This window comes from Pleurodeles waltl, chromosome 3_1 (genome assembly GCF_031143425.1).
Source record: "Pleurodeles waltl isolate 20211129_DDA chromosome 3_1, aPleWal1.hap1.20221129, whole genome shotgun sequence".
Classification (NCBI taxonomy): Eukaryota; Metazoa; Chordata; class Amphibia; order Caudata; family Salamandridae; genus Pleurodeles; species Pleurodeles waltl.
Genome location: NC_090440.1, coordinates 769,860,704 through 769,885,988, shown reverse-complemented (window position 1 = coordinate 769,885,988; position 25,285 = coordinate 769,860,704). Strand labels below are relative to the sequence as shown.

The following is a 25,285-nucleotide window of genomic DNA, read 5'->3' as shown; positions in this document are numbered from 1 at the left end:
CAAGATCTCCCTCTCCCTACAGGGACGATGGCCGAGTTCGGAACCGGCCACTTTCACAATCCACCAGAGGGGTGGTCAGAAGTGCAAAGCCTCTGGAGTGATGGCCATTAAAACAACCCCTACACTCATAGTTTGCACACCAGCTTCCAATTAAATCTGACTTTCTGTGTTACTTGTTCTATCTTTCCCACTCGTTTTAAATTATATTATTTTCAGAATCATAAAAGCTACAGCATAGCATACGTGCGACTCTGTGTGAATTGCTTTTTGCCCATGTCTCATTCTCACTACTACATTTCCATGTTTTCCTGTGGCTACTTAGACTTTGGTGAGCGCTTCACTGCTCACCATGACCCACTCCTGCTCACCTGTGGTCAGTATTGCATTGCGTTGTTAGTTTTTGGGTATATGAAAAATGTTAATAAAACCTTTTGAAAACGATCCATCTGGTTTCTGATGGGAGTAAGTGTAAGGATTTGTTGGACAGGATGGATGTGGTAAAACTGCTTGGAGTCAGAACATAAATAATTCACTGCATTGGCGATTGTTTTTTAGACTTCAGGAGATGCTGGTTGGATCATTAAGGGCCAAGTTGCTCCGAGCACCCTTTGAGTCAAATAGTATGGGCCTGCTTTCCTAGCAGCGGACACTATAGTCAACCATGTGACAACATGATTCATCCAATATTTCACAAGTCATCTAGTGACCTCTGCAGCTTTGACATACATATATTTCCTGTAATGTGGGTGTTTCCTTTTCAGTCCAAATTCACTTCTTTCCTGCACCATTCCCTCCTCCTTTTTGTTTCTCCTCGCCCTCCTCCAACGTCCTCCAATTTTCAAACACCTTCTAGCCAGTAATATTGTCTCTGCATCCAATTATAACCATATTCAATATAAAACACCCTAGTAACCCCCCCAGGAGGTGCAGCGCGACATAAAGTAAGCGAATAATGCATCGATGAAGAAAAGAGCGAAGATGAGTGTGCGGGAGATTGGACACATGCCACGAGAGCAGGCAGGGTGTCTGAGACGGTCAAGGATGCTTAAACTGTAAATTGATGTCTATCCTGTGGGTAGAGTTCGTACGATGCTATTTAGCACTGGGTCTTGTTCCTGTTTCAGCAGGTGTCTGCTGGAGCACACATCTTCAGTATCTATGCGATAATAATGTCGAACATTGAATGAAAGGCTATTCTCCTAGGAGTTCTAATTGCTAAACTGCGTTTCCTTCCGGTGCAGATGAAAAGGCTTTCCAAACGAAGACGAAAACTGGAGCGAGAAGCAAAGCAGAAGATTAAACAAGAGGAATTAAAACGGCTTCACAAAGCCCAGGTAAAATGACTGCCACTTATAAAAGGAGTAAAGATCTCCAGTACCGAAGATTCAGGTGTGAACCCTAATAAAGAATAACCTGTTCGATAGAACCGCTAATTAAAGCTTAAATAACCAAGACTATGTTTCTAAGTGAAGGGGGTGGAATTTATACTCATTAAGTAGAACAGGTAATAATAGTGGGAAAGCCACGTGCCCAGAGCAGCCTTGTTTGGATACTAAAATAAAAGGGGGCACTACATTGATCACAACTGTGGAGATGCCATTTATTTCGAACACTTTGGAGAACATATATATCTCTGCCAGAGATGTGCACTAATATTTGGACAATCTGTGGATTACATTTCGAGCGGATGAATCAATGCAAAAATTGTTTTTACATTTATCAGGGGCTGTAAATTAACATCAGTGCAGTCTAGGCAACCTGGAAATGGCATTGCAAAATTAGAGAAGCTGAATTAGTGCAAGGTCTTCTTGTTTGAGAAATATAGCTCTAAGTTTTGTTCTGAACCCAACGTGCAAACACAGTTATATAAAATCTTGTCTAAATGAAACATAGGCTGCTGTGCCTGAAGCTATGCCATTTTATCTGCAATTTGTTAGTCTTTAGTTGCCATGCAAAGAAGAAAAAGGTATTCTTTATTTAAAATGTAAATATTTTTGGATTCCCGGGAATAAAATGCAAAACACAATTTTGCCAAAATATTAATTCGTTAACATTTAAAATTCATGAGGATTTTTTCTTGGAAAATCTGCATGTTTGATTGAAGATGATCTGCGAAATATTCTGTAAATGGCCGTAGAATTCTTCAAAATAAGTGTGCATTCCTATCTTTCAAAATGTGCACATTGCCAGCAGTTGTGACTCCCACATAAGGTGTTGCAGATGTCAGAAACTAGCAGGCACATACTGGTGATGATTCTAACACCTGCAATGCTGCATATTAGATACGTGCTAAATAGCATTAAATATGTGCTTAAGAGCGTAGAACACAAAACTGTATTTGAATCGAGGGACTGGATTTCTTTTTTTAATGAACGTTCTTGTGTAGGAAGCTGGCTTTGTATATACTATATGAAAGTGAGATATAGGTCCATATTTATACTTTTTGACGCAAACCAGCGCCGGCGCTGGTTTGCGTAATTTTTTTTACCGCCGGCTAACGCCATTCCTACACACCATACGGGCGCCTTATTGGGGAAGATAGGGGTTGTGTGTCAAAAAATGATGCAAGTCAGGTTTGAGTCAAAAATCATGGCTCAAACCTGACTTGCGCCATTTTTTGACGCACAACCCCCATTGAAATGACTCCTTTCTTAGCAAAGACAGGAGTCATTCCCCCTGCCCAATGACCATGCCCAGGGGACTCCTGTCCCCTGGGCATGGTCATTGGGCATAGTGGCATGTAGGGGGGCCAAATTAGGCCCCCCCTATGACACTTAAAAAAATAATAAAAAATACTTACCTCAACTTACCTGTACTTACCTGGGATGGGTCCCCCCCATCCATGGGTGTCCTCTATGGGTGGGAGAGGCTGGCAGAGGGTGTCCCTGGGGGCAGGGAAGGGCACCTCTGGACTCCTTCCATGGTCAGAGACCATGGAAGTGAGCCCACAGTTCCCTTAACGCCTGCCCTGACCCAGGCTTAAGAAAACGGCGCACATCAGGCTGTGCGCCATTTTTTAAGGCCTGCCCCCACCTGTGCGTCAAAATGACGCGGGAGTATAAATAAGGTGCACAGGCCTTAAAGTCATTTTTTGGGCGGGAACGCCTACCTTGCATTTCATTAATGCAAGGCAGTTTCCCGCATCCAAAAAATGACGCACACAGAGGAATTTTGACGTCCGGGGGCTCGGGCGTCAAAGTTTAAATATGGTGCACGGTTTGCGCCAAATGTGCGTCAACATTTTTGACGCACATTCCGCGCAAACAGAGTATAAATATGCCCCATAGTGTGCAAAGAGTCCAGGGGTTCCCCAGAGGCTTGATAGAGGCAATAATAGATAATACTAATGCTCTATTTGTGGTAGTGTGGTAGAGCAGTTAGGCTTATCAGAGGGTAGTGTTAAACATTTGTTGTACACACACAAGCAATAAGTGAAACACACACTCAATGACTTAACTGAGGATTAATAGATTTTTATATAGAAAAATATATTTTGTTAATTTATTTGTAGAACCACAAGATTCAGTTTGCAGGTAAGTAGATAAAATGTAAGGTACTTTGCATAATAATACTTAGAACTTTGAATGGAATCAACAATGTATACAGTTTTCTTTAAAATGGCAAAAAGCTGTTTTAAAAGTAGACAATAACATTTTCAACAGTTCCTGGGTGAGGTAAGTAAAGTACAGTTTTTGAGGTAAGTAACAAACTTACAGGCTTAGTCTCCAGGGCATAGGTAGCACACCGTTGGGGGTTCAAGATAAGCCCAAGCACCCAGCACCAGCAAAAAGGGTCCGGTTAGGTGCAGAGGTCAAACAGGAGCCAAAATAACGTGGGCGCCTATGGAGACAGGGGGTACTCTGGTTCCGGTCTGCTTGCTGGTAACTACTCGCGTTGTCAGAGGGCAGACCAGGGGGGTTTAGAGGAGAACTGGAGGGGCCCCAAGTAGGAACAAAAACCACACCCTCAGTGGCACAGGGGCGGAAGGGTGCATAGTGCAAACAGGGCATCGGGTTTCCAATGAAACTCTATGGGGTCTCCGGTGGTCACTTAGACGCTGCAGGCATGGCAAGGGGGGCTTCTCGGGCAAGCCACTGACTGGGTAGGGAGAAAGGCTTCCTGCACCAGTGGTCGGGTTCTCTCGAGTCTGGGGGCTGCGGGTGCAGTGCTTCTTCAGGAGTCCGATATCTTCATCCCAGGGCAGTCGTGGTCGGGGAGAGCCTCGCGATTCCCTCTGCAGGTGTCATTGTGGGGGCCTGGAGAGGTCAGCCCAGGGTGGACAGTTGGTCAGAATCACCTGGGGATCCCCTCTGGCTAGTTGGGCCACCTGGACATGGGCCGTGGGCGTCGGGTGCAGAGTGGTTTTGGACTCACGCTTCTGGAGTGAGGTAAGAGTCCCTTGGAAGGAGTTTCCTTTTCTTCTTGTTGGACAGATCCGCTGTCCACAGGAGTTGCTTGGTCCTCAGTGATGGAGGCAGTCCCCTGGAGGCTTTTCAGGGGTCGCTGGTCCTGTAGAACACGTTGCTTTTCTTTTGCAGGGTCTTTGAAGCAGGAGATGGGCCGGTACGGCTGGGGCTGAGTCAATTGTCTCTTTTTCTTCTCTGCTGGGCTTTCAGCTGAGCAGTCCTTTTTCTTTTCTTGAGGTCATCAGGAATCTGACTAGCTTGGTTCAGGGAGCCCTTTAATACAAGTTTTAGGAGTGTTTTAGGGGCCAGGGGGCAGAAGCCAATGGCTAATGTCCCTGAGGGTGGTTACACCCTCCTTGTGCCCACTCCCTTTGGGGAGAGGGGCACATTCCTATCCCTAATGGTCCTAATCCTCCAAAGCAAGATGGAGGATTTCTCAAGGAGGGAGTCACTTCAGCTCTGGACACCTTAGGGGTGGTCCTGGCTGAGGGGGTGTCTCGTCCTTGGTCTTTTTCCTAATTTTCCCTCTGGACTTGCCGCCAAAAGTAGGGCTGTGTCCGGTGGGGTGGGCATCTCCACTGGCTGGAGCGCCCTGGGGTATTGAAATCTGAGGCTTGAGCCTTTGAGGCTCACCACCAGGTGTTAGAGTTCTTGCAGGGGGAGGTGTGAAGCACCTATACCCAGGAAAGTCTTTGTTTCTGACCACAGAGTGCACAAAGGTACTCACCCCATGTGGTCAGAAACTAATCTGAAAGTGGCAGGCTGGCACAGACCGGTCAGTCTTAAACTAGCAGTTGGGCTAACATACAGCGGGCATCTCTAAGATGTCCCCTGTGTGCATTTTTCAATAAATCCCTCACTGGCACCAGTGTGGGTTTATTGTGCTGAGAAGTTTGATACCAAACTTCCCAGCATTCAGTGAAGCCATTATGGTGCTGTGGAGTTCGTAATGACAAACTCCCAGACCATATACTTAATATGGCTACACTGCACTTACAATGTCTAAGAATGGACTTTGACACAGTAGGGGCACATTGCTCATGCAGCTATGCCCTTACCTGTGGTATAGGTCACCCTGCGTTAGGGCTGTAAGGCCTGCTAGAGGGGTGACTTACCTATGCCACAGGTGGTGGTTTGTGGGCATGGCACCCTGAGAGGAGTGCCATGTTGACTTAGCCTTTTTCTCCCCACCAGCACACACAAGCTGCAAGGCAGTGTGCATGCTGAGTGAGGGGTCCCTAGGGTGGCATAATACATTCCCTGGCCATAAGGCCCTTGGTACCATGGGTACCTTTTACAAGAGACTTAACTGTGTGCCAGGGCTGTGCCAATTGTGGGAACAAAGGTACAGTTTTAGGGAAAGAACACTGGTGCTGGGGCCTGGTTAGCAGGGTCCCAGCACACTTTCAATCAAAGTTGGCATCAACACTAGGCAAAAAGTGGGGGGGGGGATAACCATGACAACAGTGGCATTTTCCTACATATTGCATTTACAAAAATACTGTTATCACACATAGGATACTGCAGGAACATCCAAAAGTAATAATAATATTGCACATAGTTTTACCAGAGGAACTCTGTTTAATGATGTGGTGATGCTTCCATATCAGGTATGCTGTGATGAGGGACAGCTCACTACGTCTCCTTTGACGTGGGCAAGACTGATCTCTATCCAAGTTGTAATATAATATTAAAATGTACTATACCATCTATGACTCAGACACATTTTAGTGTTTATGTGAACATCCCTTTGCAAAATTGAAGGGTGCCTCAACACCATCCATCTAACCTGAGACACCTTCAACCCCTGGTGCATCTCTGTTCCTTAATTTATTTTAGCAATGTCCTCTTGGCAGAAATTAACCCATGATTTTTCAGGGACTTCATTCCTCTGGCAAGCTCTAGTCCTCAAGAAGCCCTAGGGTTGCAGACTTCAGGATGAGCTCAAGTCACCAGTCTTGCATCTCGTGCAAGAAAATAAACACCTCTCCTTAGAGGACCTGCATCATGAATAATCCAAAAACCACATGAAAATGCTCCTTCTTGCACAAGAGGCATCTGTTGCAATCTGGTGTGAAACTGATGCATCCTCCAGAGCATTTCATTCATATTATACTCACAATGAATGTAATTATATTGAATTGACCCTACTTGACTGCTAAAAACATCGCTCTCGGGTCCAGTTTGGCATCTCTCCTTTTCACTTTAGTCTTGGGCTTTAATCTTCATGATCTTGTAGATATAAGAACCACACTTACAGTTTTGCCTGTCAACATATGTGCTGAAAGTAGGGGTGCTGCAGGATCCCCAAAATAACTATACTGGAGTTCAGAAGGTGAATGAGCAATATTTGTTTTATCTTGTCACATTTGCTGAGCTTTTAAAGATAGAGGTCAGTAGTCTGGCTACGTATTTTGACAAATTGCTGTTTTAAAATGAAGATTGGTGTTTACTTTTCTTTCTCTGACTGCAAAGCTAGAGGATTTTCTAAAGTGAACTAGCTGACAACCTTGCCGAAGGGAGGGTTGCCACATCTTCAAAAGAAAAGTACTGGCCATTTGTTCATGTGTTTGGGGTCTGCAAAGGCTGCATATGATACATATATATATTTAGATGTTCATATACAATCATCTATATTAATTTGTAAGACACCTTTTCTGTTTTTGTTTACCTTACTTATCATTCAGGGATCTTTAAGGAAGCTCTAGTGGAAAAAAGAAGAAGGGGAAACCACACCAAGGATGCCAGGCCTAACATGAGCACACAACAACATTTAAATATCTGTAAATGAACTGTACACATATTTTGAAGTATATCAGCAGTTAGGAAAACACAAATGAAGCACATGTTTGTAATTCTAAAGTTTAATGGAAACAGAGTTTAAAAGGATCAAAACAAATCAATCCACTTAAACGTGATGAATATTTATTGAAAACTAATTTCCACACATTATTGTTTATCTGGTAGTTACATTGTTTTATAAGTAATACAGCATGCCAGTGTGAATTTCTGGATTTTGGGGCCACTTCAATTGCAAATGTGCATCTGTAAGTTACAGTGTAGTTCGACATCATTATTTAGTAATATTTTTTTCACACAGGATGCTACTAACTCCACTGCCAGCTGCATACTGTACTCTTACCACTCTTCTGCTGAATGGGTGTGGCTCATTTGCTATACTTGCTCTGTTTGTGAGCTTCAGATTTTTCACAGTTATTTTGACTTCATTGATGGGATTCTGATGGCAGCACCCTGACTCCGAAACTTGCTCTCACACCACTGCCTGTCATGAGCAGAACCAACAAGACACCTTTCTTATCTCAGAGAGCATGAACAAGCTGTAGGTATTTGCAAAATTGAGTGGTGCAGAGTGCAAACTCAGCTCAGTAAGTAATCTAAACTGCACACCAGTGCAAGATTGGTACCCTGTTTTGAAATTCAAATAAGCTCCCAATCACTGAAGTTGGCTAAAGCCATCACTTGGCAAAGCCGTGTCCCCCTCACACAGAGGCATCTCCTATAAAGGTTTGCCTTCTAATCCCATCATTCTTAGAGCCTTGCACCGCTCTAAATAGCACTCCAGTGGCAGGAACGTTCCAACAATAAAGAACATTCATGAGGGTCACCTGGATGAACATCCTTCACTCCTGGCTATAAGCAGGGTCCTCTATGTGCTCGAACACCCAATCAATTGCAGCTATGAAGTGCGCACACCAGTAGTTGGACTGAATGTTAACCATGCCCATTCACATATATCTTTCTGTGCAAGTCCCTACACGGCAAAAGCACATCTAGCAAGGGTAGCATTGTACAAGCCCAACTTACTTCTTTACTCTAGGAAATGAGCATGCCAAAGTATTTAGTGCTCCCTTAGCCATCCACATCCCAGTCTTCCAGTGTACTTCAAATTTAACTCCCTTCAAGGCTATCACAATGTTAATGCAGTCATTATCTTTCATCACTCTGATACCTGTATATATTGTTTTCTTAAGTGTATATGCAGGCGTTAATTTTCAGTTGGAGGACAGTATCGTTGTTACTGTTGCGGTGGCATTGGCATGTAGTGCATTTCTGACTGTTTCTCTAATAATAATTACATTTAACTGGAACAGCTGGCCTGGTTAACTTGTACATCCTTATTTCTTGCACATTTCACCATGGTCTCTTGACTGGGTAAAGTTGGATTTTCTTGACATGTTTTGGTTCATAAGCTCCACTTTGCTAAACATCAAATGTCCTACTCACTGCACCCCACCTCTGTTAGTTGTTCTTTTCACAAACTAAGTAAACTATTAAACAATGACTGATGGGCACATCAATAAATGTCTAATTGTTCGACTGTGTTTCATTACATGTATGTATTTAGCTATGCAATTAAATGTTCTTCCATTTTACAGTCTATCCAGCGTCAATTGCAAGAAATTGAGGAGCGACAAAGTGCAATCGAAATACAAGGAGTTGAGCTGGAGAAAGCACTACGCGGAGAATCAGGTACACATATTCGTAATGGATATTCACAAAAATGATATCAAACATGTCTGCTAGACTGGCCTACATTCCTGGTGTCCTACTTATCGAAAGGAAGCTAATTGTGTTGAAGGTCTTTTGTGTCTGAGGAATCCCTCTTCCATTTTCAAACATATAATTTAGTTCTCTATGTGAATAGTTTTAGTGCATGGCTTCTTTCTGTAATATACTCTAGTGTTCAATGAGGGAATAGTATACACACAGTTGCTAAAATGTGCAGTTGGCTACAGAAGTACTTGACAGTATTGACATGCTATATACCTACAATTGTATTTCAAAGAACAACTGCACTAGTTTTGCACCTTTCCGTGGAGGATAACAGAGTAATATAGCATGTTTCCCTGTTCAAAGGTGTAGATTGTAGAAAGTGGTAAATTTTCCCTTCAGAAATGCCACCAGGATCTAAAAAGAAATTTGTGTGCAGAGATAAATAGTGGTGGTATCACACAAATTATAATTGTGAATGGAAAGAAGGCTTAGGGAGGACACTGATGCCCTCATTACGAGTGTGGCAGTCTTAAGACCGCCACACTCACAGTGGTGGTCTTACCACTGCAGTCGTGATGGTAAAGACCGCCACATTGTGAGATCTGCGGTTTGGCTGAGGTCAAACTGCCATAACGCCGCCTGTCACGCTGGTGCGGTCAGACCGGAGTGGCTGGCATTGAGCTCCTCCAGGCCGGCGGCATGCCTAAGACCGCCGGCCGTATTACGAGGCAGCAAACCGTTAGTCTTTTTCCAGCGGTCGCCCTGCCATGAAAACCCTCGCGGAAACGCACCTGGCAATAGGAATCCACAATCCTGATGCCGGCACACACAGTCCCACACGTCCACACATTTGAAGACACACATCCACACACTTGCAGGCACACACCCCACCCGACTGCATGCACAGACAGACATGCACCCCCACCCAACCGAACACAAACAGACACTCACCCCCACCCAACCAAACACAGACTCGCACGCATGCGCACCCCTCTCTGCATACATTCACCCACACCCCCCGCATACATTCACACACACCCCCCTCCACATACATTCACACACACCCCCGCATACATTCACACACACACCACCACGCACGCATACAGTCACACACACATGCACGCACACCCATTCTGACACACACACACAGATGCTTGCACACATACACGCACACACCACACACATGCACCTACCACACACATCCCACATCTTTCCAGTCAGTCCACCTACCTGCCTGGGACGCACAACAGCCCATGTCGAGGTGGTCGTCCAGGAGGGGGTGGATGTTGGCGGTTTTACCGCTGTGCAAGGACTGCTGTGTGCCCTTAATGCTCCTAATATGGCAGGCGGAGTACTTCCAGTGTGGTGTTGCTGGCATTGGAAACATCTCTCACCCACTGTCAGTCAGGCCGACAGTGTTGGATTTCGCCTTTTTTTTATGGGCGGAAACCTATTGGTGACACGCCAACACTGGTGGTCTTTTGGCACCTGCTTCCATGCCGGTCTTCACAAAAAAAAAAACAATGTCGAAATGAGGGCCTGGATTTTGATATCTAGGATATTGGAGCACATTGGATTGCCTGGACTAAACCTCTCCCTGTGATTGTGCTGTCTCAAAGAGCCCACATCATTACCATATCCATTAGTGTCTTTTGACAACTGCTTCATTTTTTTATTCTGGCATTTCTCAAAATGTTTGAGAGGAAGTGTGGCAGCCACACTCTACCCTATGGCACCATATGCCAGTGGAGGTCATTAGGTGGAAGAAATTGGGCTAATGGCCTGTACCATGGCCCAGTGCAGAGCCATCTGCCATATTTGTCCATCTGCCATGTATTCCATGTCCGTTTGATATTTTAGGGCTACCAAATCCACTACATACTGAAGAGTAGCTGTGGATGCTGTTACTTGCTATCAGGCATTACTCAGTTTTAGCCAGGGTGCAGACAGCTGATTTATGTGTCCAGCACATGCCAAAGATCTTAGTTGAGGTCAGTCATGGCCTCTTTTAAAGTTTGGTGGAGGGGGTTACTCCGTCATGAACATGACGGATATCCCGTCCGCCATATTACAAACCCATTATTGTCTATGGTGACCGCAATATGGCAGGCAGGAGATCTGTCACATTGTGACAGAGTAACCCATCCACCAAACCCTAAATCAGGCCCAGTCAGTCGCCTCCTATCTCATGAACATACTCTCGGGAGGGGGAGTGGCATTATTGTTAGAGAACACAAATTAAAAACCTGTACCACAGCCCCCTGCAAAGGAGTGTGTCCCCCAAAGTTCATATTAACCCATGTACCAAACATATGTTCAAAGTGTGTTTCCCTTCCACCCCCACCAAGGAATGCTGTAATCATATGACTAAAAAGGGAGTAGGCGATGAGGCACCACAAAGGCAGAGAATGCTCATTTTCTGGTTGCTGCAAAGGTACTGACATAGTGTAATTTGTGTCTGGTATCAAATTTTAACCAACTTCTGACATCCAGTCGATTATTTTTGCCATTAGTGCAGGTAAGCATACCGTTGATATGATGCTTTTCATATCAGCTTTAAGAGTGTGTGGGCCTAATGCCAATATTCCCAAGAGCGTTCGGAAATACTTATTATTAGTTAACTATTTTGTTGTACTGTAATATGTATGAGTAAGATGGTTTTTCTCAGCACGCTACGAACAGAATCACCCTTCGACTCTCCTGAATTTGGAAGATAAACATTCTAAGGCACGGAGTGGTAACGTGGTTTGCTCAGTATTAAGAGGTTGGTGAAAGCAGATTTTGGGTCCAATTCTCCTGGTTGTGCAGCGTCCACTCTGTCTACTCTGGCCTCACCCTACCCGTCTGTGGTTTATTGCTCTGTGGTAAATTAATAAATGTAGGTAACACAATTTACTTTTAACAAGTCTTTTCTTATGAAAAATAATGGTGGGACAATTAAGATAAATCGAAAGTAGAGTGCAAAGGTAGCTATCAGGACCGAGCAATTGTTTCGATTTTTTGACAGACGTTTTATGGGGACCCTTAACAACCTCAAAGATTTATTTTAGTAATTTCTTTTTCATTATTACTAATTAAATTCCCCTTGTTAAGCTTATTGCTTTATGCTGGCGTTGATTGCGCCAGCTCAAATGCAGATAATCAGGCGGATGCCATGCACAGCTGCGCTGGAGGTCGCGGTGTGCTGGACACAGCTCACAAATGAACAGTGCCAAGAAGGACAAAAGGTATTAACAGCCCCTCTATACATCAAAAGCACACGAATGTGAATTTTCAAATAACAGCCTCAAAAACCTACTTGAATCTTTCTACCTTGTAGATATTTCATTCATCCCTTGAAAGCCTTGCACGCGCTGTCTAATGAATTTTCAGTCCTTATGAGGTTAGATTTCTCGCGTCTGCGCTCATAAAATTAAATCTACTTTACAAGCCTCATTCAGATAATTAGAAAATTATCACATTTAAGCAATAATATTGAGCTACAATGGTTGTGAATAGCCGAATTTAGAGGCAGGGCTGCAAACACTAGTCCGCGGTGACATTTATGCAATTCCAGTCTAATAATTACGGGAACACGGCTTGAAAGGGCCCTTTGTTACTGGGAGTTATTCATTTACCAAAGTGCGGAATTAAGACAGAACATACGTGGGCACAAAACAAAACGCAACGAGGAGAGATGAACGGAATGAGGTTTTGATGAGCCCTGTAACTAGGTGACACCAATTCAGCCTTTCGTCTCAATTATCATATCACAGGCCCAGTCACGTGGCTCCATTTTATTTCAGTGTTCTTTTAAATCTGTGATATGAGGTTATTGGGAAAATAATTAGGCTGCCTTTGGAATGACAAATGACTTTAATCAACGGCGACAGTGGTATGACCTGGGCTTTCGGCGTACTTCGACATCGACGGTGTGAATTGTTTTTAACTACCAACCGGAGGTTGGGAGAGAGGCCGCCAGGAGAATTTACTCTATCACAGCTGTAAGGAGGGGAAATACAACTGCTTTTCACGAAGCATGCATTCTCCTCTGAGGTCTGCCTTGCACGTCTTTATGTGTCCTTTTATGAAGTGTCTAACATTGCTATTGGTTCCTTGGCGATTGCCTGCCAGAAATGTTTATGACATGGTAAATATGCCAACAGATTATTCACATTGTGTGGAAAAAGGGAATACAGCTAATTGTTTGTTGAAGGATGTGTTACGTTTCTGAAAAAACCCCCCACAAACTACTTATTACCTTTTTAAAATGTATATTTTAACACTTTATGTGGATGGGGGTTTGCTTTCTTTCCAAAACGCCACTGTCTTTATTTTTGTTATGAAGGTAGTCCAGCAGTTTGAAGAATTAATATATGCAAATGTAAGGTTTCGTTGAAATGTTGCTTACTGTTATACAATGATTTTTTGCGTTTATCACAGACAGGCCTTAGGAAGCCATCCAGTGATAAGCTTTTCTGTATCTGCCACTCGTCCCAAGAGCAAAGACCTAGTTTGACCAGAGACGTTTTAAGGCTTGACACAGTGGGGGCTGCCCCAGGGCCCCAGTCTTTTAGGTGGTCCACTGACAGAGCGACCTCTGTTCGAACGAGAGTCCTGTCCTAAAGACATGAATAATTTTTCACTAGATTGTTTTAAATACTGTTTTCCTTTAGTTTATTTTTTATGTGGGCAATGTATGTCAGTCTATTACAGAAGTTTTGCAGAGAAATGTTGTGTTTACGTTGTTCAGCACATACAACATCCGTACAAATCACACATGAGGAATAGAAGGGGGCCACAGAGATTATTTGTGATAATATCAGTTATCTGCCACAGTATTACAATTCTGAAAACACTCATCACGATCCCTCAATATTAGATTTAAACATATTTACAATTTGGCCCAGTGTGCTGCCTGTGCACAGTCGGTGATCTGGCCAAAGACCACATGAAGGAGGTGAAATTGGATCATAAATTCAGAGCTGATCTGAGCAGAGGCCCCCGAAATACGTTTGACCCGTAGCCCCCAAAATCCTTAAATTGTCCCCGAGTTTAACCACTTTGGGTAAATCCTTATTTAAAGGCACACATAGCCATACGAGTATATTCTGATATTGCTTTACTATATATTTCGACACTGTCGAGCACAAAGTCGAACAGTGACTCTCCAACAAGACCCTCTTTGTTGACTAGCACACCCTATTGGTTATGCAATGCAGGGCACTGCTTTTTGTAATTTCCCCCTCTAAAATGGTTATTTCATTGTAGAGAGTGGCACCTGAAGTGTATTTGTATCTACACATTTAAGGCCACAGATCATAAAACCCACACATCTTCTAATTTATGTCTTAGGTTATTTATAAATGACAATTCAACCAGAAGGGTGTCAGATGGCTGTACATCAAAAAAACACGGAGCCACAAGGCAACCCCTACATGGAACTAGCATGAACAGAAGATAAGCAAGTTGTCACATACAAACGATAAATCATCAGCAGCAAAAAGCACAGGGAGAAAGCCACCAGAGATGAACATATTAAGATGGCTCTAAGCCAATGGGTAGTGTATGCAGAATGAAACCGTGGAGGGAGATGCCTTGGCTCACAGACTGAGACTCATTGAAAAGAGAGCGAGGAGATGAGAACGGGGATTAGGCTGATAGGTAAGGAACGGGAGGGGAAGAGGGAGACAGATACTTATTCATGATCATATTGCCACAATGCATAAGGAAATCCGTTGATGGGCTATCCGTGCAGCAAGTTTTTGGTGGGGTGAGAGGTGATAGAAAGGAAAGATTAAAGAATGATATATTTTTTTGACGTGACACTCACTACAAAACACTCTGTCAGAGCTCTAGCAGAAAGAAAAATAAAAAGGCCAAACTCTACGGATGTAATCAGAAAGTGTTGCAGGCTGAGGCAATGACAAGGTTTTAAAGGGAGGCATGGCAAAATCTAGAGAATACCTTTCTCATAGTGTTTCTGGAGTTTCACTAAGTCATCCTGTCTAGGTCCCGTTTAGTCCGGTATCCCTAAACACCCATTGGCAGACAACAGAAACCGTTTTCATTACATGAGGGCAAACACTCCCCACCCCAAAGCTTTTTCAGGCTCTGAAAAGGCTAGTTGGTGAAAGGGAAAGTTGGAGCATAGAGGAAGGAGTATTTGGATTTTTCGGTCTTTATTGTCCATTTGGATGCAAAATAATTAATAGATTGGTATATAAATATATTGCAGCTTGTTCAGCACTTTAGTTAAATGCCCTAACTCTTTCTAGCGTTTGCTCAATTGGTAAGGATTTGTAATATAGCTAAGCTTTGTTTCAAAACGTATGTATGGCTCGCATAGAAAGCTATTAGCATAACCCTGGCTCGTCAATGCTCTGTCAGAGCACTGAAGTATCATGTTGGAAGTACATGATCTATGTGGCAATGATCCGCCGCCTCCCTTAGGTCAGTAGCATTGGAGAAATGTGAACGACTTCCCTGCACTGGTAAATCAGGAGCAGATGTCTGCAGGCCTGTGCTGTTAGGGAAATGAAGGTAATGCTAATGATGGCTTTCACGCAGCAGTTATCACTGTGGCTGTTGAACCCGGGCCTTGTAGCAGGTTCATCCCCTGACTTTTTGCCTCCTTCCTCCTATTTTTTCTGACCGCTCGCTGTTGGCTCTAGGTCTCTGAGCACTTTATCACTATTGATAAGTGCTAAAGTGCAGGTGCTCTCCCATCTAAAGCTGGTATGATTGGCTTATACCTAATTGGCATATTTAATTTACCTATAAGTCCTTTGTATAGTGGTATCTCTATACCCACGACCTGTAAATTAAATGCTAGTAGTGGGCCTACAGTGCTGCTTGTGCCACCCACTGAAGTAGCCTTTCAAACCTGTCTCAGGCCTACTAGCGCAGGGCCTGTGTGTGCAGTTTTCTGCCACAGGGACCTGGGATCTAAACTTACTTGCCAGGCTGAAAACTCCCCTTTTACTACACGTAAGTCACCCCTAAGGTAGGCCCTAGCTAGCCCCATGGGCAGGGTGCTATGTATGTAGAAGGCAGGACATGTGCCACGTTGCGTGTCCTGTCCTGGTAGTGACAAACAGCCTAACCTGGTATCTCACTGCTGTGAGTGCTGCCTTCCCGTAGGATTGCATTAGAAATGCCCTGCCTTATATATAGGGGGTATTGTCTGAGGGGTGGCGTAGGCATCTTTGGTATGGTTGTAATGGTGATGAGAAATGCTGCTTACTAGTGTAGGTGTTTTTTAAAATTATTATTACAGAAATGCCACTTCAAGAAAGTGAGCATTTTTCTGTGCTTATGACTCTAGTGTTTTGCTCCTTGACTCCAATCCATGTCTGGGCAGAGTGACAGTTGGGCTTTGTGCATACTTTTCAGACAGCCTGTACACCGGATGGAGGTGTCACAGAGGTGCATCTGCATGCTGAATAGTCTTCCTGGGCTGAGAGAAGGGAGAGGAAGGGCACACCTGCATTTGCATAGGCTGTGCCCTGGCTTCACACAATAGGGTCGTTTACCCCCAACTGATATTTGGAGCCTGTGCTGGAGGAGATGGGGGCACTCCCAGAACCAGTTGTAACTGGTTGGAACCTCCTCTCCCCTTCCTTTGTAACACACTGTAAAATTGAGTATAAGTACAGGGGAATTTTCACCACAATTTGGGAACTCTTGGTGACACTTTGGAACTTACCTTGAACTGGACACAGAATGCTAGAGGGACTCACAGGGAACTGCCAAGGACTGCTGCTGCTGCTGCTGTGCTGACCTGTGACCTGCTGGGTCAAGAGGAAGAAATGCCATTGACTGCGTCCCTTGTGGTGGCCTGCTGCTGGGCCATGCCACCTGTGCTCCTTTGTCCCATACTGCTGTCCCCCAGGGGCAGGGTGCCGTGGCCGCTGACCAATGCAATTCCAGCTGAAGCGCCTGAGGAGCGCTTCTTCTTTGTTTTAATGTAGCGCCGTGAGAGGACTTTTGAATGGTGCTGTGTAGCACATCATTTGATTATTGGAAGCATCTGGGGAGCACTGTGGCTTTCCCCCAGGTTCTGCACTGGGAAGTGCTCTGCTGCCGGAGATCTACGCCGTAACCTGGGTGTGTCGAAAACCAAACGCGTCGAGAGCACACTTCTTGAGGTGCCCCTGGGGCACGAGTAAGACCTGAGAAGGACCGAGCGTGCTCCTACCGTGCCCATGGGGTGAAGCGCGCTCTGCGGAGCACCCCTGGGCACAAGCAGGCACTCTCTTCAGTGCCTGCCCACATTTGGAGATTCGTTTCTCCGAGGGAGCCAGGCGGGAAGGAAGCCTCATCAGAGGCTTCCCTGCCCCCTCAGAGTCCCTCACTAGGAGTCCTGGCGACGGGCGGAGGGGGAAGGAAGCCTCATCAGAGGCTCCCCATGCCCCAACGGAGGCCCCCTTTCTTTGCAGAGACCACAGGAGACAGAAGCCACGCTGGAGGCCCCCCGCACCGCCACAGTCCCTCTGTGACCCTACTTGTTATTGTTCATTGTGTGCGTCCCCTTGTTGGAGGGCCATTGGAGGCCCCCGGGGGGGCCCACAGATCGTGGGCCCCAGGAGGGGCCTGTTATAAAACCGGAGGTGGTGCGTGCTGCCCCCCTCCTACTCCAATCCTCTGAGTGGCCCCCAGTACAAGCGCACAGAGCACCAGGGGCCCCATTTTGATCTTTCTGGCACTGGAAGTGCCTTTACGTCATAAAACATGAATTTTAAAAAGGACATACACATTCCCGATGGTCCTGGTGTGGACATTGATTTAAATGTTGCCTACCTATTTTTATGATGTGCTACATATATGTTTTGCTAATGTTTTTTTTATGGACATGCTCTGCTAATATGTTTTCTTGACTTGTCATATGTTTTATAATGTTCCTGATATGGGCATTTATGACATTTCTATGACAAGTGCATTGGTGTAGTAATGTGATTCCTCACTACTGCTTATGTTGCAGAATACTAAGTAACCCGTGTGTTATATGTGGCTACTGCTGGCTCTGCAGACTAAATAATGTGTAACGTTCTGACAACTGCTAAGGTAGCAGGATATTACTGAGGTGTTGTGTTTGGTCTAATAATTGCGTTGTGTACAATACAGTATATTTTCTTATAACTTGGTGTTGTGTTTCCTTTGTGGTGGGGTAGTGCATCATGTGTGCTGTGTGTGTTGTGCAAACGCTTTACACATTGCCTCTGGGATAGGCCTAACTGCTCATGCCAAGCTACCAAGGGGGGGAGTGGGGGTTATCTTGGATGTGCAACTCCCTTGCCCTGACTAGAGTGGGTGGGTTCTGCCTGGCTTAGGTGCATACCGTAGCCAACCAGAAACCCAATTTCTAACAGTGGCAATTTCTCTGCTCTCTCAATGTGAAAATTTAGTTTGCAGCTTTGAGAGGGGAAAGGGGATGTTCAGTGGTTGGTGTGAGCTAGTGGCATGGTACTAGTGCTAATTTTCTTAATGGGAGAAGGGTAATGTCAGGCATTACCAAGGGTGAAGTGGAAGGGAGGTGGGATACAAGGTAGACGTTTTTATTTTTAATTAGGGAGGGGTGGGTACTTTCAAGGGAAATGGGGAGTGGGTGATAACACACAAGGCTATTTTTAAAGTATTTGGGCAGGATGGGCGAATACAAAAATAAAGGGTGGTGGGGGCATCATGTAATGCATTTGAAGAGGGTACTGGGAGTGAGTGGAAGGGCACTCCATTATCTTTTAACACTGGGTCAGGGTATGGAAGGGTACAGTAGGGTAATGCAGAGGGTGGCATAGAGGCCATGCTATGGAAGGGGCACGTTGCACCACAGCACACCCTTAAACAGGTGTGCCTGGAGCAAACAGGGACAGCGTGCCCTACTATATTGAAGGTAGCGCCTTCATAGTAATATGAAGCAGCTGCTTCAAAGCTGCTTTTTTTTCACAGTTCAGGTGGTATGCTGCCTTCACTTTAAAGAAAAGAGAGCGATCCCTCTGCAGGCGGGTGTAGTCAATGACAACACCAGCCTCAGTGGGGATGTTTGGGGCGTCTATGGGACTGTCTTCCCCCCTTCAGAGAGCTGCCTTGAGGGGGCGCACTGACATTGCACCACCTTTTTATGACGCAGTGAATGCACCTCTTAAGGGCCTGGTTGTGTTTACGCTCACATCTATAATATGATACAGACGCAGAGGCAAATAAATTTCCTCTTTTGCCTGGGGCCACACCCCCCCATGCAAATGAGGGAAACTCTGTCTTATGATAGTGCTGATGCTACATGTGTGCTGCGCTAGTAGTACCACAGAAGGGGTTGCACAAGTGTCTGTGGCCCTCTTCTTTAATACCATTGTGACCCAGGGGAGCGCAAAGCTGACACACACCATTTGTGCCACAGGGCACAATGTACAATATGGCCCTTGGTTATATATTGCTTCTCCATGACTCTTTCCACTGCCCTGTTCATCTAAGCAAGGGAAAAGGCCTTGGGGTCATACTTAATATAAAATTGTACAGCAGTGAGTGTGATTCTTAGTGATATCAGAGAAAACACTAGTTTGCTCTAGGCTGTTAATGCCACTCAGAGTGAGAAACATCCCTATTATTCGTGGTTATCTATCTATGATTCTTTTGCATTTTCATATCACTAACAATTTCTAGTTTCTGTTACCATCTTTCACTTACTGTGCTAATGATTAACAGACGTCTTTTCTAAGATTAATATACATGATACAATATACTACATCTGACATCTTTTGCATATTTATTGTCTTATTCTTGGCCATGAATTATCAGTTTATTGGGAAAGCTGTCTGACAAAAATAGGTACTCACATGGTTAGGATACTAATTTATACACAGTCGGTGCAAGGCTAGTGAGTCTAACTAATTTGGAAAACCTCTTTGTAGACTTATTATTAATTACATTTTCTCATTTACAAAAAAGGCCTAGGTTGCCAAAAGGCCTCCTTTATGCAATGTAAATAATTTTATGAATGCATTTTTACATGATTTAGAAACACTATTTATGTTATATGTCCATATCTACAGGGCCAGGTGGAAATATTGAGCTCGTCCTAACATTTCTTAAGACCAGATGAATAGAAAGAGCATTAATATTCTAGTGGTTGTTATTTATTAGCAGTGCTAATATATTCAGACTAGTTCCCGTGATCTGGTTATTATATCTCGATTTGGTGAAAATTCAGAAACATTGGTCAGTCTTTGGTGTTTTTGACTTCATGAAAAAGATACTAAAACAGAAATCTGTAATGGCAGACAAACACGTTTCCAAAGCAAGAAATGGTGAGAGAAGACGACAACAAGGAATTAAACAGATCCCATTTTGTGTATTATGTTGGTATTGAACTTAACGACTGAACTTGAAAAGCATGGGTGATTAATGTCTTCATTAACTCTACATGACAGGTACAGACTGGTGACCCAGAATGATCAATCTGCACACATTGTGATCTTCCTGCTAAGTTGGAAAATGAACCAATCAGAACCTTTACCTGTCATACCCATGCTCGTGGCGATGAGCATAATCACTTGATTAACTATTTGAAAAGGAGCAGAGAGGTTAAGGAACACTATTAAGTGAGCACTAACTTGATAAATAATTTGGAAAGCGTCATATAATTCCGAAGGGGTGCAATTTTTAAGCTGCCCTTTTGCCTGAAGCCATGTTAGGAGGTGAAGAGGAGTTCATAGATATAATGATGGTTCTGTAATTGTAGCACTATAGATTTTCCAATTATTGCTCCCAGGAGCAAAACAGTAATTCATAGTAAAAATGTGGAAGGCGGCTGCATTGGAAATAGCAGCCCTGATGTCAACAATGAACAGAGAGGCAAGCATTTGTGGTGTGACGGAATGGTGATCTGAGGAAAGCAAGAAACGTTTTTTTCTGAGCAATTGTAGAAATATGTTATAGTTAAGTGAAATGTTCAGTAGCAAGGTAACATTGTAAACTAAAAAAACATGGAAATTAGTTATAGTTATTTCAAGTATCTATAACTCGTGCCCTAGGATAGCTATAATGTGCACCCTAGCCATGCAGTTTTCTCATCAATAATTTGCAAATGTTGCAGTGATATTATCACTGATGTTATAGAAGATGTCATGAGTATTGTGATATGTGGGACATTTAGCAGTGCAGGGTGAGGGCACAGGTTGTAGTTACTTGAGATAACTATACCTGGTGAATTTCTGTAGTTTTTAGAGTATAAAAAGTTACGTTGGTACTCAACTTTTCACCCAACTATAATGTTACTTTAACCTTTCTCTTTTTTTTCAGTGAATTTCTATGTTTTTTCTTAATGTAAACTAATATTGTATTACCATACATAAAGCTAATCTCTGGCTGAGCATGGACAGGTGTTGGCCGCAGGCATGGGCATGTTACTGTGAACTAGGCTACCTGTGAAATGTATGATATGGGGTCAATGTTGCACATAACACATGCTTGCTGCACCTAAGAGATTTGTATCTGTGATTACATTAATTATGCAGTTACTTTCATAGCCTTAATGCCATACCTGTTTATGGAGCAGTCTGTGTAAAAGAAGTTTGGATGATGTCATCAATGATGTCATAGTACATGTCAGGAGTGATGTAATATGTGAGGTCCTAAGAAGTGCATGGCGAGGCTGCAAGTTATAGTTAGGTCTGCTAACTAAAACTGGTGAATTTTTGTGTTTTCTTTTAGTTCAAATTGTTACCGTTGTCACTGACATTCTCCTAATCATAAAGTTACTTTAACCTTAGTTTTTTTCAATTAATTTCTAAGGTTTTTTTAAAAGCAAAAACTGATGTATTTATTAGACCTAAATATAAAATTACTTTAACGTTTGTTTTTTTGGTGAATTTTTAGGTCTTTTCTAACCTAAAATAATGTTTTCTTACCATACGTAAAGCTAAACCCTGGCAGTGCACAGCCTTCAGCTGTGCTCAGCATGTGATAGGCCACAAGCCAGGCCCTGCATCTAACTCCCAGCAGGCAGCCAACCTCATGCTGCACAAAGCGTTTTACCATTCACAGCACGTTGTTGGCCACAGGACTTGGCCTCCCACCAGGGACTGTGGCTAATCCTCCAGCAGGCTCCAAATCCCACACTACGCACAGCCTTTGGCATGCACAGCATACGGTTGGCCTTCGGGCCCTAACGACGGCATCCCTTGGGACAAAACATACATAATAAGTGGAGATGGACATGCATCCCCCTCCCTGATCTCGAATTGGCCTTGGGCACTCAATCCCTGCGGGCAACTGCCACAAAGGCAGCCAACCCCACACTGCAAAGGGCCTTTGGTCGTGCATGGTGGATGGGGTGACCACAGGGCCTAGCTGTGGATGCAGCCAACCCCATTCTGCGAATGGCTTTTGTCGATGCGCAGTGGGGGGCCTCATTCTCCAGGACTAAGCATTATTGTTAAGATGAGCGGGTCACGTGGCTCCTTTCCCTTTGCCGATTTCTACCCTGGCAACCCAAACCCATCAGGGCAGCATTATTGTTGAGGGAGTGGGCCATGTGACCCTCCCTTCCCCAGAACATTATGTGCCCTGAGTACCCCATCCTCTGGGCCCTGAATGATTATGAGGGGGAGGGGGCACATGGGCCCCCTCTCTGGGCAGATTTGGGCTCAGGGACCCCATTCCCTTATCATTAGGAGAAGGGAGGCATACAGCCCACCTTCCCAGTTCAATTTCGGCCCCAGGGACCCCATCCTTCAGGGCCCAACATTTATGTTTGGGAAGGGGCACACAGCTCCTCTCCTATAGATGATTTCTGCACTGGGGATACCATCTCCCAGGGCTGGCATCATGAGTAGGGGAGGAGTCTATGAGGCCCCTCCGTCTGGTCTGATTTCAGCAGGTGACCCCATCCACCAGGGCTCGGCATTAAGATTTGGGGGTAGATAGAGTTCCTCTAGAACCTTACTACCAGGCCCAGGGTGCCAGGGTATTCCTACTCTACCTCCTTGTGTCGTATCTGAATCCTGAGACCTAAGATGTCTGCACCACTTCCTGGTTGAGGTGGCGGCAGCCAATCAGATCTTAGATCAGAATCAGTATTCTCCAGTAATTAATGGACCAAAGATTAAGTAGAAAATCAAAAATCCTTAACATCTCCTTGTCTAATCAAGGAGATGTTAAGGATTTTTGATTTTCTTCTTAATCTTTGGTCCATTAATTATACCTATTGTCACTGATTCCATCATCAAAAGCAGACCAGTACAGATCATGCTTTCTTCATAGTAGACCTACTCCTAATTACTCTGTTCATAAAGTGTGCAGAATGTGGTAAAAGCCTTGCAGTTTACACCGTCTTGATGAATATGACCTACAGTAATATGTCTTCAGATTATGGATGCCTGCAGCCCATTACCAAGGCTTGTACTAATGTATTCTCTCTTTTGGGAGTATAATACATTTGCCATAGTCGCAGGAATTCATAAATTCGAAACATATTTTGTTTAGCTCAATACCAGTTGGTGCATATGTTCTTCAAATATACTCATTTACTACTCTAAGAAGAACCAAAGATCTACGTGGCTAGCTAGGCCCCCTACTGATGATATCGTAAGCTACTCTAGATGTTTTTCTTCCTTGTTTGGCTTGATTAGTGCAAGGAGGCCTTGGGATTTCTAGCCAGAAGCAGCAATAAATCAGGGTCTAAACATATTCCTTCCCACTTATGGAAAACGAAATGGACTTTACTAAAACATGATATAATTGTTTGAGTCAGTGCTTCTTGATTACTGCACTTATCAGCTTTGTGTCCTTAGAGTACTGTTATTTTTTTTTAGCTTTTTTCTCATGATAGTTGGTGACATTATGCAAGTTGAAATGATAGTGCAGTACGGGTGCTTTTCAGTGCTCAGCTACTCTCTAGCTAGGTTTGTTCTTACAATAGCCTCAATCACTCTGCAAACTCTGCAAGAATTCTGAAACTTTAAAGGAATTTCCATTTTGCTCACACTTTACCACCTAATGCTTACGGCGTGCAACTTCTTCAATCATTCAATGAGGCTAATATCCAGGCCACTTTGGCTCTTTGTACCTCATCCTCTTCTTGTCATTCGAGTTGTTTTTTTCTGTACCCTTTAATGTTCAAAATTTCTCCTGCATTCTAATGGATTATTGACTTGTTTTTAATGATTAGTGAGGCTTCTGTTAATTGAGGAACTGAAGAATGGCAGTCTACACTTCACTTTTCACTCAGCATTAGCCAAGACATTTTGACTTTACTAAAATTACACATACAACATACTTTGAGGGGCTTTCAGCCAGCCGCATCATCCATTGGCCTGGTGTTGTGTCATTCACTTTTTCCTGCCACCCATCACAGCATGGGGCAATTGATCAGCCCACTTTATCCATTGGACTACTTCACTGAGAGTGACGGCATTCTGTGCTTTCATCAGGAGCATAGAAAATAGTTTTCCTTATAGTTATTTTCTTTTCATATTGTCAGGGCCCAGCAGTTCCATCGACATTACATGTTTACAAACACCATCTCAAAATAAAATGGACATTGACAAAGCTAAAACCTAGTCAATGCCAGAAATATTTGCTTGGCCAATGCTTGTTTATTTTTTCTCTTAAATCAGACCCTTTATTTCCTGATTCATGGATATCATATGGCTAAGCCATCGATTTCATCAGTGCATACATGATCTTCAAAACACTAGCTTGTGTTTCACAAATGCTATGATTCGGACTAGAATGAATTCATAATAAATGTCCTTTGTCTATTTGGAAAAATATTTTCTAATGTGAACCATTAGCTCACAATGTTGTAGCATTAAGCTGGAGTTAAACCCATGTAAGAGGTGAAGAGTGGACAATCCAAGGTATGGTTTCTCTTCAAAGTTTTTGAACATCCACAAACAAATGAGTACCCAATTATTTATAATTGACTGTGGTTTAAAAGTCAGGATCAGATCAGGCAAATCGTTTACATGCCAAGTGATCAATGGTATCCCTCAATGATCATCCATTCTGTGTCTTACACCATCAGCTCAGCTTCTTGAGTAGTACTAGGTGACCTTCCAAATGACCACTCATGCACTACATGCACAAATTGTACTGTGACAATGAAGTGAAGTGAAGTGAACCTTTGAGACCAAGTACCGGAATAGATTCAGCAGCATGCACCAAACAATAATAAAATATTCAAATTAGGTATATATTTGGTGGGCTTGTGCATTTCAGGGATCTGTTCTGCTGAACACCCTGTCGTTTGTATGGGCATCAGTATAACAGTTCTCAACTGTTTCTAGCCAACAGGCAGTATTACATCATATTTACTTTTTTATTTAACCAACCTTTCCCATTAACCAGGAAATCCTTGCAGTGTGCCATTCTTGATAATAAAACTG

General features: G+C 43.7%; 1 protein-coding gene across 7 annotated transcripts in view; it reads left to right on the top strand.

The window, feature by feature from the left end:
* MICAL2 (microtubule associated monooxygenase, calponin and LIM domain containing 2) overlaps positions 1-25,285 on the top strand; it is a 776,672-nt gene that overhangs the window by 698,178 nt on the left and 53,209 nt on the right. For all 7 annotated transcript variants that reach the window (XM_069223592.1, XM_069223590.1, XM_069223591.1 and 4 more), the window contains 2 exons: positions 1,242-1,334; positions 8,804-8,897. In XM_069223592.1, coding sequence (XP_069079693.1) covers positions 1,242-1,334; positions 8,804-8,897 — 187 coding nt within the window. The remainder of the gene's footprint in view (positions 1-1,241; positions 1,335-8,803; positions 8,898-25,285) is intronic.